Genomic DNA, 15293 nt, shown 5'->3' with positions numbered 1-15293 from the left:
TGCCCAGTGGAGGGCACCCCGGGGGATGAGGCCTGGGGCCACCGCGCCTCTCACTGCCCCGTTGGCATTGGTGGCAGGGGCCCGGCCCGGCCCAGGAGCCGCGCACGGCGCTTACGCCGCCGGGTGCCCCGGGCCGGTAACGTTGCCCTGGCGACAAGCGCCTCGGGAGCCGGATGGATCATAGAGGAGCCGGCCTGCTCTGGCTAGAAAGGCCTGGGGGAGCCCCTCCCTGCTGCGGCTCCTCCTCGCTGGGGGGCGGGGCTAATGCAAATGAGGCGGCGCGGCTTTCGGCCACTTCCCGGCGAGGTGACCTCACACGAGATGGCGGCCGGGAGGGGGCGGCTTCACTTGCCAGGACGCAAGATGGCCTCGGGCCGGAGCCAGGCGCGGGGCGGGGTCGGGAGGCCGCTAGGCGCGCATGCGCGGACGTTGGGTTCGGCGGCGGAACGGCGGGGGCAGCGCCGGTAACGGACGCAGGTAGGAGGTGCTGAGGGGACGGCTGTGGGGAGGGGTGCGGCGCGGTGCCTCCCCCACCCCAGTGCCGGCCTGGGTTTGTCTCCCCGCCTGACAGTGGGGCTGTCCGGACGGGGTGGGGGAGGCAGCCACTCCCGCACCCCCATGCAGTGGGGCAGTCCGGGTGGGGTGGATTCCCCCCACCGCAGTGGGGCCGCCCGTATGGTGTAGGGGGTTCCCCCCCGCCCTGCATTGGTAGGGCCCCAGCGTGTGCCTGCCCCCGTTACTCTGGACGGTTCCATGTGGGTCTGGGGGTGCCCTCCCTCCCTGCTGTCAGTGCCCGTGGGCAGGGGCCTCTGTCTGTCTGTCCCCCGCTCTGGAGCCGGCCGGGGTCTCGTTCCCACCCTCTCGCAGGGTCCCGGCAAGGCGAGGTGGCCCCGGCATTGCCCCGTCCCCTGCTGGGGGGCAGGCGGTGCGGGGAGTCCACCCTACCTGGAGGTGTGGAGCAGGGCTCTGGATGCCGTGTCCCTCTCGCACCTTCCCCTCACCTCGCTGCGCCACACGACCCCAGACGGGCCCTCCACCGCCATGGAGCCTGAGGGGGAGCCCACACAAAACGACGGGCATGCCCCTGCCCGGCCACCACGTCCCCTCCCTGGGCTGCTAGGCCTCCCCTCAGCAGGGGGGACCTTGCAGATGGGGTGCTGGTGGTGGCACCGCTGCTTGGGCTTGTCTTCTCGGTGGCCAAAGAAATGGCGTCCGTGTCTCCAGCCTCACTTCACAGGCGTTGCCTGGCTCCCCATGTTCCTTTCCCACATGTGGGACATCAACTACGTTAGTTGGTGACCAAGTGCTGTGTTTTTTTGGCCTAAATGCCACAGAGCTCTCCTGTGGCCTCAGCAGTTGGGCTTCCTTTAGTCCTTTGGTTAGTGGCATGTGGCTGGTGGCGGAAGCTGGGAGGTTAAGGGGTGACTGCGGCTTTGAAAGGTTTGCATAGGTAAAAAGTGGAAGATAGCGTAGCAGAGAAGATGGTAGCAAGAAGATGGAGATAGCGTAGCAGAAACTCCCAGTTGCTGCTGCTTGGGCAGAGCAGTAAAAAGGACTTCGCACCTTGTGCTTTCTGTTAAGTCTTAACAAGAACAGGCTTAATCTGTATAGTAATCCCCTCTTCTAGCTTCTGTGATTCCACTCTTAGGCATTGTTTTCAGTAAGGGTTTCATATTTACTTCCAAATCTGTAATTTGAGGCCAGAGTTACCTGGCAGTGGTCCCCATACCAGTGCTGTGGGAGTCCACTACAGGATTAGCACTTAACGCTGATGGTAACATCATGGGAAACCAGTTCTTAATCTAATATATTTTCCTTACACTGTAAAACAATGAATTGTTTAGAAAAGGGATGCAGTGTGCTGTTAAGTTAAATGCCTTACCAGATTCCAAGACTATGAGATCTACCTGGTTACCTCTATTAACGAACCTTGTAATCTCATTAGGGAATGAGATCTGATTTAACAAGATTGCTCTGCTGGAACACAGCTCCACAGAAACTACCAGCTGGTTCAAGATGATGTCATCTGTGTGGTAGTCCTGTTTACGTGTATGAACTCTACAGGAGTGAGGGAAGCATCTGATGGAAGCACATGATTGCCTGCAATAAGAAGGGTGTTACCAAACCTCTCATGATATGGAGGTATCTGTGACTGTTGAATTGGTAAACAGTACTGAGAAATGCCCTCATAGCCTCTTCAAAGTGACACGTTTCCTTGCCTGACCCAGGTGGTATCAGGTTTTCAAAGGCTTCATTGCTTTACTGTTCAGATACAAGGCTGCTGGGATCTGCTGTTGGGAAGTTGGTTAATGTTTCACATGGGACTGTGTTTGGCATTCCTTCGAGACTCTCTGTTAGCAAGTGGATTATCTGAGGAAATGTGGCATTAGGATTTCAGAAGTAGTACGGTGGAGAAATTGAGAGTCTTGGAGATATATCTGCCTCTAAGAGGGTGCATGGGATCAATGTTTGGTCAGAGGAGCCTAAATTTTGTGGAGTGTGTTGTCTGAATAGGAATAAGATTTTGAGACTTTTTTTGGTTTAAGTAAAAGCTGTCTCAGTTTCATTGGGTGAAATAGCTCCATGGAGGGATTTCCCTTCTTACTGAACAGAGTCCTGCCAGAATCTGAGTAGCTCCATGGGGTGAAGACCCACAGAGGTGTCTGTGCTTTGGAGGCCTCCTGTGGTACCATGCGCGGGCTGGGAAGGAGTGTGCAGAACCTGGTCCATGCTTACAAAATGGATTTGTCACTGATGGATAAGCCTGACCAGATTAAGACATCCATGACTGTTTCCTCTGTCTGAGACTGTCACTTATGGGGTCTGTGAGGAATTGATGTGCCCAGCAGCAGGTGCTATGCTGGGACAGGTCACAGGGCAGCAGCTCTTTCATGGGTGCAGCTCCAGCCTGGCTTCCCTGTGGATGGGGCCAGACCACCAGCAGCCCAGTCCTGTCTGGCTGTGAGGAATGTCTAGAAATAGGGTCCCCTCTTGGGTGGCTTATCCAGCTGGTGGATTTATTGTGTAGCAGATGCAGAGACACAGAACTGGTATGTTTTTCTGGCCCTCTGCTTTAGCTAGTAAGCCACCCAAAATCCAGAGTATGCAGTAAAGGCAGCGTAGTGACGGCTGGAGCAAGCACAGACATATCCTGAAGTATTATTTGGGATATTCCAGCCTGCTTTACCCATATAGTGGAGAATGGAGAGTCATCCTGTTACTGCAGTCAGGTCTGCAGATGACTATTTCAGGTTCCTGAGTGGCAGCTTCAGCATATAGGAATCATCTGGCCCTGCTTAAAAGACTGGGTTAGGCCAAGATTCATGTAAATGGCTCTGCTGCCAACTCAGTACAACCAGCTTCAGCTGTGGAAGGCTGGAGCTCAGTCTTGTTGTAAGACCAAAGGGTTGCTGAATCGCCATGGGACACAATGGCTTGTGAATCCAGCTGTGAGCTGGCTAGGAAGTTAGAGCAGATGTGCGAGCCCCAAACTGTGGTGTGTTTCCAGCTGCCGTATGTGAGGACTGTCAAACAAAAGTAATGCTTTCCTGGTAGCCAGTATTCAAACATCCTTCTCAAAAAGATAAGATCTGCAGACGTCACTGGCAGGAGCAATGCCAGATGTCAGATGCAGAGGTGGAAGTTTCTGAAATAAAGGCTAGTTGCTTTCTACTTTACAAGCTTGTTGCTTTATGACTGTGCGTTAGAAGTTCAGCATGAATGAATGATAGCTATTCCCTCCTGCGGCTCCTCTTCCCATTACTACTTAAAGCCTAATGTTGAAAAGTTCTGACATATTCCATGAGTAATTCTCCATCCCAAGGAAAAGGTTATGAAAATACCAATGTGGCAAGCTTAAATAACACAGTGCTTTGGATGTAGAAGCAAAATCTACTTTTTACGGACAACTATGATTTCTTTCTTTTCATCTGCACATTTGCAGATGGGGAGGGAAAATAAAAAATTACCTAACAGCTATCCCAGCAAAGTGAAATCACTTACAAATGTCAGCTGGCTGGAGGGGTTGTGCATCTGTGAGGGAGTGATGAGGGAGAGGAAGTGAAACTTCACCTTCTTTAAACAGCGCTGTAGCATATAAATGACAAAATGAGGTGTCTGAAAACTTCAGCAGCTGTGGTTTGTGCAACATGTGCTTATTGAAGTATCATTTGGATGGGTACACAGGTAAAGTGCAGCGCTAAGGACCAAGCCTAGAGCAGGCTTTGCTTTCAAACAGGCATTGGGTAGCAAAGTCAGGTCCAGGTTAAGAATAGCCCTAGCAGGTCAGACCGTTGGTCTGTCTAGCCCCATACTGTGCCCCATGGCGATAGCAGGAGATGCTGTTTAGGTGAAGAGCACGTGAGCCTGGCTGCTGTCTGTGTGCCTTTCCACCTGTCCACCCCCAGCATGCGCAGCCCTGGGATTAGGGATGCTAGAGCGGATTTCCCTGCCTGTTCCCTTCAGTAGCTGTTTGTGTACAGCTGTTTTCCATGAACTTGTCTAATCCTTTGAACCTGCCGCCCATCTCTGCAACCTCCTTTGGCAGCAAATGTCAGATGTTTGCTACCTGCCAGGTAAAGCAGTATTTTCATGTGCTTTAAATTGATTTCCTGCTAGTTACAGTGAGTGCTCCCAGTTCTTGTGTCCTGGCACACAAAGTTCCACCTTCGCTTTATCCACTGCGTGTGGGACTCTGTAAACCTTGATTGTGTCCCCCTTCAGCCTTTCCTCTCTGCCTGGAGTCCAGCTGTTTAGTCTTTTCTCTGCAAGCAGCTGCCTCAGTCCCTTGATCACTTTAGTTGCCCTTCTTTGATCTCCCTCATCTCTGTGTCTCAGGAATTTTGTAGTGAGATTAGATGTGCACGCAGTGGTCAAGGTCTGGATTCACTGAGGTTTCATACGGTGCAAAATTATGCTGTCTGCTTGTTCTCCGTCCTGTTCATGAGGGTGCCCAGCACTCTGGTGGCTTCATCTGCCCTTGAGCCAGGCCTCCGCAGAAGGCTCTTGGTGAGAGACACAGGAGTCATTGGTGGGTCAGCTGGCTTAGCTCTCCCTTCTTCTTAACCGTTATTTTTACACATCACAAATTCTTGATTCCTTTTCATTTCATGACCACACAAAATGCAATTTCCCCTTGAGACTTGTCTGTCTTCAATTACACCTATAAAAGTTCGTTGTCTGGCTGAATTCCCCTCCAAGCAGTGTCTTCCTTTTAATCTGGCCGTGGGTTTTGGCATGGAGGGGATGCAGGATGGTGGCTCTGCTCCACGAGGGCTCTGCAGTTGAGGTCTAGTACTTTGGCTGGGAGTGGAGCCGATGTGCAGTTTCAATCTAGTGATGTAATTGATTGGAACAAATGCTGTTCCTGCTCCTTCTGAGCTAGTTATGAGGAATTCCTTGGGCTAGGCAGAACGGAGGTTATTTTTGTTTTTCTAATCTTGCCTAGAAGTGGTCAGACTCATGGCTTCTGGGAAATGCTGAATGGGACTGGAGTTTCATCAGGGTTCATACCCAGCCATTTATTCTTCCCCTTGATCTTCTGCTTGGACTTGCTGCAGCTGATGTTGCAAGCCCAAGAAGGCTGGCTTGGTGCGTAGTTTCCCGTTTCTGATGTGCTCATTCTTATCCTGCGTTGTAAAGTTGTCCCCACGACGCATCTGAGTTGGGTGAGTGCGGACCCTGGAGGGCTGAAACGGGAGTGACTTCCAGCCCTTTATCTTGCTTGTGACAGCATTAAGATAGCGACCCTGTCGTCACCTGTCATGTGTACGCTGTGAATAGAGCTTCTTAGGATGGCACGAGCTGGAGAAGCTGACTTACACTGATTTAAGAACCCTTAACAACTTACCAGATACATGAGCGCCTCTGAAGAGGTGCCTTGTGTTTTTCCCTTTGGTCCGTAGGAACTTGGGTGTGAGAAGGGGCTTAGTCTGAAAAGCACGAGAGTACATCATGGGAGGACAACAATCCCACCTCCCGTCCATGCTGATGTGAGTCCTCCTCCCCTCACACCTCAGCCCCTTGTGAACATACAGTGACTTGTTCTGGTATAAGGTTGCTGTTTCCACTTGTTTTATTTCCATATATATTGCTGTCCAGCCAAAGCATCTTTATTTCAGACACCGATCCTAAAATTCAGGCCATCCCAAGGCAAGCTGGACAGCTGCTAAGCAACTCTTGGTTGCCTTTATCGCCTGATGGCAGTGTGTCTGCTGCATGCTGTCATGTTCTGCTCGTGTCTTTTTCACGCCACAAAGCAGCAATGCTGCTTGCTGTAAATAACTCCTGTCTAAGCCAGCCCAGGTGCAGTCAGCTGTGACTGCTGGGGGAAAGCAGTGTGCACGTGTGAGATTACATCACAGCTGTTGTCATTTTTATTTGGCTAAAAATTTACACCGGTACCTAAAAAGGTCAGTGACTAGGTGTGTTTTCTGAAGGCTGCTTTGTTGTTTGCAGCTGTCTAGCTTGATTCCTCCTGTGACCTTGCCTTTAAAGAGCTAGAAAGAGCTAATCGGCTACTTGCTGGATAACAAAGAACATTACAGGGTAAAGGATGGGGCAGCCTGCTCAGGAGGAGACAGTTGTACCCCCGGGAGCCTGCAGCCTGGCCTCAGCTTAATGAAACAGCTTTAGTGCAGCAGACAGCTTTTAGTCTCTTAAATCCCCTCCAATCCAGTTTTGAACAGATCCTCAAAGCAATATGAATTCTGATCTCTGCTGGCAAAGATTTACCAATTAATTTGATTCAACTTTTAGTTCATCTAAGAAATTGAATCTGGTTTCATTTTTTAATTTTTTTTCCCCTCTCCTGTAGGAGCAACAATGGATTGGCCCCAACAAATATGTAGCAGGTGTTGGGAGAAGACATCCCATCTGAAATGGAGGTGATCGAGGGAGCTGAACACTGACTACACCAACATGGGGTTGCGACTGTTGGCTTGTCTCTTTCATTTGCCCACCGCAGTGATCTACGGGTCCCTGTCGCTGTTTGTTTCCATTTTGCACAACGTATTCCTCCTGTACTACGTGGACACCTTTGTCTCTGTTTACAAGATTGATAAATTGTCCTTTTGGATAGGAGAGGTTAGTCTTTTCCATGGATTTCTGCCCTCTTAAGTAAGAAATTCTGAAATCAAGACTGCTCCTTGCTAGAAGTGTGAAGAGCGTTAGTTGTAATAGCAGGGTTCCCCTTTGGAGAGGGAGCAAGAGAGCCTTCCGAGTGCTAGCTTGGGCTTTTCAGTTTTCCCCACTTACATAAACAGAGAACAAGCTGGGATAGAAAACTCGGAGACTTTGGTCTTAAGGCTGCCTTTCCTGTGGGGACCTCGGGTGTTTCACAAGCAGGGAAAACCACTGGCCTCACTCTGTTAATCTGGCAGTTGCCCCAGGCAGAGGAATCGTACAGTGGTGATGGGGCAGGGAAGGTGCGCTGGGACGGTTCCTGCTGGTTGTTCACCGTGCCAGTTCAGCGCTGCTTGCTTCAGTAACAGAACTGAGTCTTTGCAGGAGCTGTCCTGTGGTTTGTTTCACTGTCCTGTTTTCTTTCCTAGACAGTGTTTCTGATCTGGAATAGCCTCAATGACCCTCTGTTTGGCTGGCTGAGCGACCGGGTGTTCCTTAGCACACAGCAGTAAGTTAAGCTCTACTTCCAGCAGAGGCTTGGAAGTTGTTTAGTCTCTAGGGGAGATGAAGTGAAATTGGCAGCTTTAAAATGATAGCGTGGGAAAGGTTTCTGGGGCATGGAACTCTTAAATACCTCCTTTTCCTGGGATCTTTGAAGTTCAGTGCTCTTTGCATGTTATTTCAGTACCTGGCTGTATAGAGGAAGTCAAACACCTATCAGGTAGACGTGACCCTAACCCTTAACAATCGCATGAGTGGTACAGAACCTAAAATACGGGCATCTAAAATCTCAAGCCCCTGCTATATGAGCAAGCCTCTTAGTGGGGTGTTAGAGAGTGTCTGTACATGGTTTGGGAGACACAAGGGGGGAAAGGACAATTATTTCCACCTGGCATGCCTCAGACCCTTTGTTTCCAGACTCCCTGGATTGTGGATTGCTGTTGGCCATTAGCATTTCTCATGTATTTATGTCAAGCTTTTAATGACAATTATGGTGTGGCTTCCTGTAACTAGTAAAAACTTTAAGTGCTCATTGAAATAATTTACATTGTGCAAAGTGCAGACAGTACAGCACTATCAGGGAGGGGCTTGCTCTGGAGAAAAAAAGTCCCTTTCCTTCATGCTTTTTGGCCTTCTTAAACCCCTATTTTCAGTGTATTCACATATTAGCTGAGAAGGTATCCGATGTGGGTGCTTGTTGCATGAGAAAAAGCTGTATTTATGTCTAGGGCGCTTACACAAATTCCTTGGAGAGGGAGGCATGCAGGGTTTTGTCCAGGTGTCTAAAGTTTTTGTCTTCTCTTGCAGGCCAGGAGCAGAGATTTCCTCCCCGGAAGTAGTTCTGAAGAGGCTCAGAGCGCTAAGCCACAATGGCCCCCTCTTTGCCATCTCTTTCCTGGCTTTCTGGGTTGCCTGGGCTCATCCTGGTTTGCAGTTCCTTCTTTGCCTTTGCATGTACGACAGCTTTCTCACCATGGTCGACCTCCATCACAATGCCTTGCTCGCAGACCTGGCTGTTTCAGCAAAAGACAGGACTAGCCTCAACTTCTACTGTTCCCTCTTCAGTGCCATAGGCTCCCTCTCTGTCTTCATGTCCTACGCAGTGTGGAACAAAGAGAACTTCTTTTCCTTTCGCATATTTTGCGTCGTGCTGGCCCTCTGCTCCATCGTTGGTTTTACCCTGTCCACACAGCTCCTCCGCCAGCGGTTTGAGGCTGATGGGAAAGTGAAATGGGACCAAGAATCAACCCTAAAGGAGTAAGTGTCACCAATTCTGTGGCAGGAGCAAAGGCCTGGCATAGATCTGTAGAGTCCTTTTATGCACTGCAGCAAACTAAATGTGCGGGAAGATCCAGGACGAGGCAAATTTTTATTAATCATCTCTGGTTCTTGTTTGTTGATACAGTTTTCAGAATCACCTCTGTCACACTGGCTTCTAATGCCCTCTGAAAATAGGACAAAACTATTTCGTGACACCCCTGGCCCAAACTGGAGGCAGAGGCCTGACCTGCTGTATGGCCATCCAGTGTTTGGAACATGAAATGAGTTAATATCTAGAGCACCCAGTGAGGCCTGTGAGTGGCAAAATGTCAGAAGCAGCTTATCATTAAAGCATTCCTGCTTGAGCATGAGACCACCTTGCTGCCCATTCCTATGGAGTTGGACAAGTGAATGTCTCTTACCCTTTTGCTCGCTTTAGCTACCTGATAGTGGCTGGGCTGTTGGTGGGCCACGACGCAGCTGGTTTTCCCCGTTCAGCTCTCTGGCTTTTCCTTGGGCTGCCTCACTTGGCTCTTGTTATGAGCTGCCAGTGTTATGCTGTACTAACACAACAGATCCTGATGAGATCTGCCAGGTGAGCTAACTGCAGGGATCTGGAAGAGGAGCGTATGCATAGTGGAATGGCTAATAAGAGGAGAATGCTTTTATGGACAGAAATCTGAATTTTGGGTTTAGAAGACAAATGTTCTATAGGAAACCTGTTGCCTGTGGTTCTTGTTAGCAATAAGCAAACGTGGTTGTTTTGATTTGGTCCAGGGAGAGGGAAGACTGGGATGGGAGCTGAGGAGAGTCAGCTCTGCATCTACACAGAGCGAGCTGGGGGCTCTCCCCTGCTTGGTGTGAGGGATTCACAGTTGCTTTTTTTTTCCCCCTCCTCTCCCTTTAGGCTGTACATTGAGAAACTCTCTGTCCCCCAGGAGAAGAGGATCACCCTGGCAGAGTATCTCCAGCAGCTCTCCCGGCATCGCAACTTCCTCTGGTTTGTCTGCATGAATCTTGTCCAGGTAGGCGCAGCAGCGACATGTGATTCAGAGGATGAGCACTGGCTCTGGCTGTTTGAGATGGTGATTCAGCAGTATGTGAGTTCCCCAGGAAGGGCAGAGGTGTTTCCAGCACCCACTTGCTCTTGGAGCCTCCTGCACATGCTGGCTGATTCAGCAGCTGGTAGCCACTCTCCCTGCTTGTGACCCAAGGATACTTCCTGAGCAAGCTGTGGGGTGCTCCTTCCTCTCTCCGCAGTGTAGGCTGGATTACAGGGGCTGGCTGAGCTCTGTGCAGCCCCATCTGTGGTGCAGAAGCATGAGGCCTGGCTCATGGCGGGGGCGAGTTCAGGAGTGCAGTTTGCTGGCGTGGCTGTCAGCACAGTCTCCTTCTCCTCCTGCTTTCCTGAGGCTCACAGCACTCTTCTCACTGTCTGGCTGGATCTGCCTCCCAGCTGGCTTTTGCCATTTCTGTTCTTCATCCTCTTCAGTGATTACTACCAAATGCGGGCAGCCTGCCCAGCTTTCCTCGTGTGCTGCAATCACAGCTCCCATTTCTCTGGGGATCCCTCAGTTCCCCTCAGGCAGGCTCTTGATGCTTCTTTGCATCTTTGTGTTCGAGCCTCGCTGCCACCTTATCCTTGTCCTTCTGACACCTGCCACCTCCCTCCTGCCATGCCACTGTCTCCCCTAAACCCTTACGGTCACTGTTGTCACCTCCTTGCCCTGCCTGCCCCTGCAGCGCTGCGTGCTGAGCAGGTGCCCTGCAAGCAATGTCTTGGCAGCTGGGAAGCGGTACTGACCCCAGGCATGCAGCGGGCATGGCTGCTGGTGTTGCAGCTTTGCAGTCTCAGCCTACAGTGTCGTAAACTCCACAGCCAAGCTCTTGCTCTGCTGAAGTACTCCAGGCCCATCCTGCATGGTCCTTTGGCATAGGGCTCCTAGGATAACAGAGCCCAGAGGGCTGTTAGCTTTTTCTGTTCTCTTACTGCTGTTCCTGCTGACCAGCTTGTCTGCGTGCTGCCTTCACAGGTTTTTCACTGCCACTTTAACAGCAACTTCTTCCCTCTGTTCCTGGAGCACCTGCTGTCAGACCAGATCTCTGTGTCTACTGGATCCTTCCTGCTCGGTGAGTCTCAGGTGGGACTGGAGGGAGCAGCCGGGTTAGGACCTGGCCTGAGTCTGGATTTGCTCTTCCCAAACTCCATCTGGGGAGAGGTGTGCTCACACGCTGGTCTCTGGGCTGTAAGATTCACACATGCTCGCACCCCACATGCTTACCTGGGACCTCCAAGTCATCCTTCCTGGGCACAAGAGAAGTAACTTGGAGCCTTTTCTACTGGTGACGAGCCCAATGTGCTGGACGTAGGCCTAGACACCATGGAGTTGTTGGCCTGAGCATTAGTGGCTGTAGATAGTGTCCCCAGGATGCAGCGGGGAACACAGCCCTGAATTTAATCCCTGTCTCTGTGGCGTATGGACCATTTCCAGGCTGTCACAGAGCTGTGGGCACTGGTCCTAGAGTTACCCTAGGAGGGTTCTGTGTGGGCCAGGTCTGGTCACGCTGCCCTGTCCCTCTCTTCTGCTCCAAGGCTGAGTCCCAGCCCCTACGTGACACTGGGAAGTCTTTTCTTCCTTCCTGGCCATGAGGTTGATGGAAGAAGGCCTCCCTCTGTAGGAAGAGTGTGTGCTGTGCCACAAAGCCACTGAGTAAATCTGCTGCAGCCTTCTCTATGTGCATGGGGGCTATTCTGTACTTTGTGTCCTACAGCCCTGCTGGCGATAGCCAGCCTTGTCCCCTCCCTCGGTATCGGTCCTGGGGGCATGGTGGATACTGAAACTCCCTCAAGCTATTTGTGCCTCTGTCTCTGCTCAGGTGTTTCCTACATTGTCCCCCATCTCAACAACCTCTACTTCCTGTCCCTCTGCCGCCGCTGTGGGGTTTACGCTGTGGTGCGAGGACTCTTCTTGCTGAAGCTGGCTCTCAGCATTGTCATGCTCCTGGCAGGACCTGATCAGGTGTACCTGCTCTGCATCTTCATTGCCAGGTAGGCAGGCAACACTCGCTTCCCCTGCTCTCTGCCACCTGGGAGGGGAAATGACTTGTCTCTGATTTATGGAGAGGAGTGGGAGGCAGGTAGCAGTAGCCAGGGTCACACAGAAGCCATGTGGCTACCAGCTCAGATGGCACCCGAGCTTGGGATGGGTCACAGCAGAATCCACTGGCTGTGCCTGCAGCAGAGTGAGGGAGGCAGCGATGTTCAGGAGGACAGAGACCTGGCAGGGCTGGTGGCAGCCTGCAGCAGCCTCTCCCAGCTGCTGAGCTGAGCTCCTCTCCTCTGCAGCCATAGCCCTCAGCATGTGCTGCAGCTGCCTGTTAGCCACTGGCCCAGAATGTCCTGTCCCCAGGCCTGTCTGTGTGGCAGGTCAGGATTGATCCAAGGCATCCCTGCAGGGTACACAAGGCTTATTACTAGCAGTGTTCCCCTCCTGTAGCCTTCTGAAATTCTTATTTTAAGTGTTGGGGAACCTTTCTCATCCTTCTTTCCATTTTCTCTGATCTCTCACCTACTCCTGTCGTTTCTTGGTGCCCCTATTCAGTGCTTTGCCTGTTGTTCTGCAGCAACCGGGTGTTCACAGAAGGGACCTGTAAGTTGCTCAACCTGGTGGTCACCGACTTGGTGGATGAGGATCTAGTCCTGAACCGTAGGAAGCAGGCAGCCTCAGCGCTGCTCTTTGGGATGGTGGCTCTGGTCACCAAGCCGGGCCAGACCTTCGCCCCTCTGATCGGCACCTGGCTGCTCTGTGCGTACACAGGTAAGGATGCTCCCGGGGAAAGCAGTGGGGCAGGAGATGGCAGACCTGCGAGTTCAGTGTCTTCCAGCATGTCCTGAGCCCTGGGTGGGTGCAGAGGGCTCGCAGTTGCTAAGCTGTGCCTGGTCTCTGCATCTCCAAGGCCAGTCACTCAGAATGGACAAGGGTCCATCCCCACTGTCCCCAGTCTCACAAACTCTTCTCTGACGCCAGGCTATGACATCTTCCAGCGCAACCCCTTGAGCAATGTGGTGAGTGCCCAGCCAAAGCTGGAGTCTGCCGCAGCCTTGGAGCCAACTCTTCGCCAGGGCTGCTTTTACCTCCTCGTCTTCGTACCCATCACATGTGCGCTGCTGCAGCTCCTCAGCTGGTCTCAGTTCAGCTTGCATGGGAAGCGTCTGCAGATGGTGAAGGCTCAGCGCCAAAGCCTGACGCAAGGCCAAGCACCAGAGGTCAAAATGATCTAGGGGTGCCTGAGCCCCTGGGGTGTTTCTGGTTCCAGGCTGGTGCAGGACTGCAGGCTAAGCGCAGGGATTGCGGGCTGAGAAACCCCGATGTTTACAGTTCAACTGTGAAATGCTGTAATGCCAATGTTTACTCATTCCAGGAGGTGGTCGCTGGGGAAGGCAGAGAAGTTCAGTGTGTGAGGGGCCTGGGATAGATTGCTTGGCCACAGGAGCAAGAACATTTTCTCCTAACCTGCCCCAGGGAGCGGAGGGCTGCTCATCCCAGCAGGGAGGTGCTGGGTTGCAGTGTGTGCTAGAGACAGACACAGCCCCAGTGCAGTCCTCTACCCTGGGCATGGCCCTGGGGAACCACAGCCTCTCTGGCTGAAGAGGAGGAGACTGCACAGGGTAGTCCTTCCTTGCTAGAGCCCTGCAGCTTTGGGGAGTGGAGTGAGAGGCTCCTGAGGGACCAAGTGACCGAGAGGATGGTTGCAGGACAGCAGGAGCAGGGATGAGAGGATCCTGAAGGCCTTTCCCAGTAGCTGGTACAACCCCTCCCACATACAGTGCTGCAGTTCTTGGACCAAATCTACTCTTAAGTGTTTCTTGTTCCCAGGGCAATATCCTGCACAGCCCCAGTCTGCTGGCTGTGCTCATTTTATGGTGAGACTCCCTCCTTCATGGCCTTGCAGAGGGGGTTGTTGCTGGGCTGGGAAAGGCTCAGATCCTTGAGTGGGAACATCTCTGGCATCCCATTGCCTGTGTTTATCCCCCTCTCCCCTCCACAGCCCCTTCCAGTCAGCACTGTCACACAGCTGTGCCGTGAGCCCCCTCCCATGCTGGCTGGGGCTGTGGGGCCCAGGTCAGGGAACCAACCCCTAACCCAGCAGATGGAAGTGCCTCCCTGTCCAGGGCTGGCCCAGGTGACCCAGTGAGGCAGCCTGGCGCCTGCCCCTCTTGCAGGGGGAGAGCACAGCCTGGAGGAGACACCAGGTCTTGCTTTTGTGCCTTTGATTCCTCTTTGGAGCCTGCCTGACACAATGCTGGGCAGTCACAGGGTTGAGATTTTACCTCTGTGGGGAGAGATAGACACCTCAGCTCCTCTCTGCTTGAAGCAGTGCCCCAGAGTTTGATCATCTCATCTGGCTGCTGAGCCATGGACCCAAGGAGGAGAGCAGGTGGTTTGGCCTCCCTGGTTCTGGCTGGGAGCAGATGGGGCAGGTAGTCACCCAAGGGATCCCTGAGGTGAGGGAGCATCTCCTCAATCCCTGCGCTGTGTTTGGGGGCAGGCAGAAGAGATGTGCCAAAGCAGAGCTCTGCCCTGTGCATGCCTGCAGGCAGAGGGGCTGCGCAGGCAGCATGTGAAAGCGGTTGTGTGCTTAGGGCTGTGCTGTTCTTTGTTTAGTGCCAGGGTCCCTCTGGGGTCTCAGCCCACAAACCTGCCATCTTGCCTCAGGACACGGCTGCCTTCTGTCTTGGACCAAGACGTTCCTGCTGCGAGGCTTCTGTAGCTCTTGATGGTTCAATCATAAGTTATTTGTGTGACTTCTAACACAGTTTGAGAATGATTCTTCATTTCATAAATTAAAGATGATCTTTTCTGTAGTGCTTGGTGATTTTTTTTTTTTTAGCAGGTGGCTCTAACCTGGCTGGGTTCATGCAGTGCCACAGGGGCACAACTGTAGGGAGAAAATGGGCCTGCTTCTGCCGGGGCAGAGAGGATCAGCAAGCTGGTGTATCTATCACCTGCCTTTTGGGGGGAGGCAAGTCACTTACCCCTGCTGCTTTGGAAGGCCCCAGGGACTGGACTGGACTGTCCTGTTCTTTCACCAGCTGCTTCGGGGGACAAGGCCTGGGTACTGTGGCACCTTCCCACACCCCCCTGCCTGCACTGGGAGCAAAGCTTGCTGTGCTGGTACTCTGCAAGTGCCTGGGCTGGCACCAGCCTCACTCACAGCTTCTCTGCACTTCAGCTGCCCTTGACCTACCATGTAATGGTTGCTGAGGAGAAGAGCAGCTTTGGACACCAGCTGCAGCTCAGAACTCTCCTCCCTCAGCTCAAAAGCCAGATCAGGAAGGCAATCCTGGACCAGAGATGGTGTCTCCTTGCAAGAGATTGGCCACAACAATTCTGCACAGGCAAGAGAAG

The 15293-nt window shown here is 52.4% G+C and overlaps 1 protein-coding gene across 3 annotated transcripts; it reads left to right on the top strand.

Annotated features, from left to right (window-relative positions):
* Positions 1-387: 387 nt before the first annotated feature.
* SLC68A1 (solute carrier family 68 member 1) lies at positions 388-14749 on the top strand. Of its 3 annotated transcripts, none has more exons than XM_075504649.1 (9): positions 388-477; positions 6815-7083; positions 7551-7630; positions 8431-8880; positions 9791-9908; positions 10917-11013; positions 11761-11932; positions 12508-12701; positions 12912-14749. In XM_075504649.1, the coding sequence occupies exons 2-9, from the start codon at positions 6919-6921 to the stop codon at positions 13163-13165; spliced, it is 1530 nt and encodes a 509-aa protein (XP_075360764.1). In that variant the 5' UTR covers positions 388-477; positions 6815-6918; the 3' UTR covers positions 13166-14749. The 3 variants fall into 3 exon arrangements, with proteins under 3 accessions (XP_075360764.1, XP_075360767.1, XP_075360765.1); XM_075504652.1 differs by having other exon boundaries at positions 12886-13008; XM_075504650.1 differs by having other exon boundaries at positions 464-484.
* The last annotated feature ends 544 nt before the right edge of the window (positions 14750-15293 follow it).

Source organism: Mycteria americana, chromosome 6, assembly GCF_035582795.1.
Source record: "Mycteria americana isolate JAX WOST 10 ecotype Jacksonville Zoo and Gardens chromosome 6, USCA_MyAme_1.0, whole genome shotgun sequence".
Lineage (NCBI taxonomy): Eukaryota > Metazoa > Chordata > Aves > Ciconiiformes > Ciconiidae > Mycteria > Mycteria americana.
The sequence above is the reverse complement of the archived record's forward strand: the minus strand, read 5'-3'. Positions and strand labels throughout refer to the sequence as shown.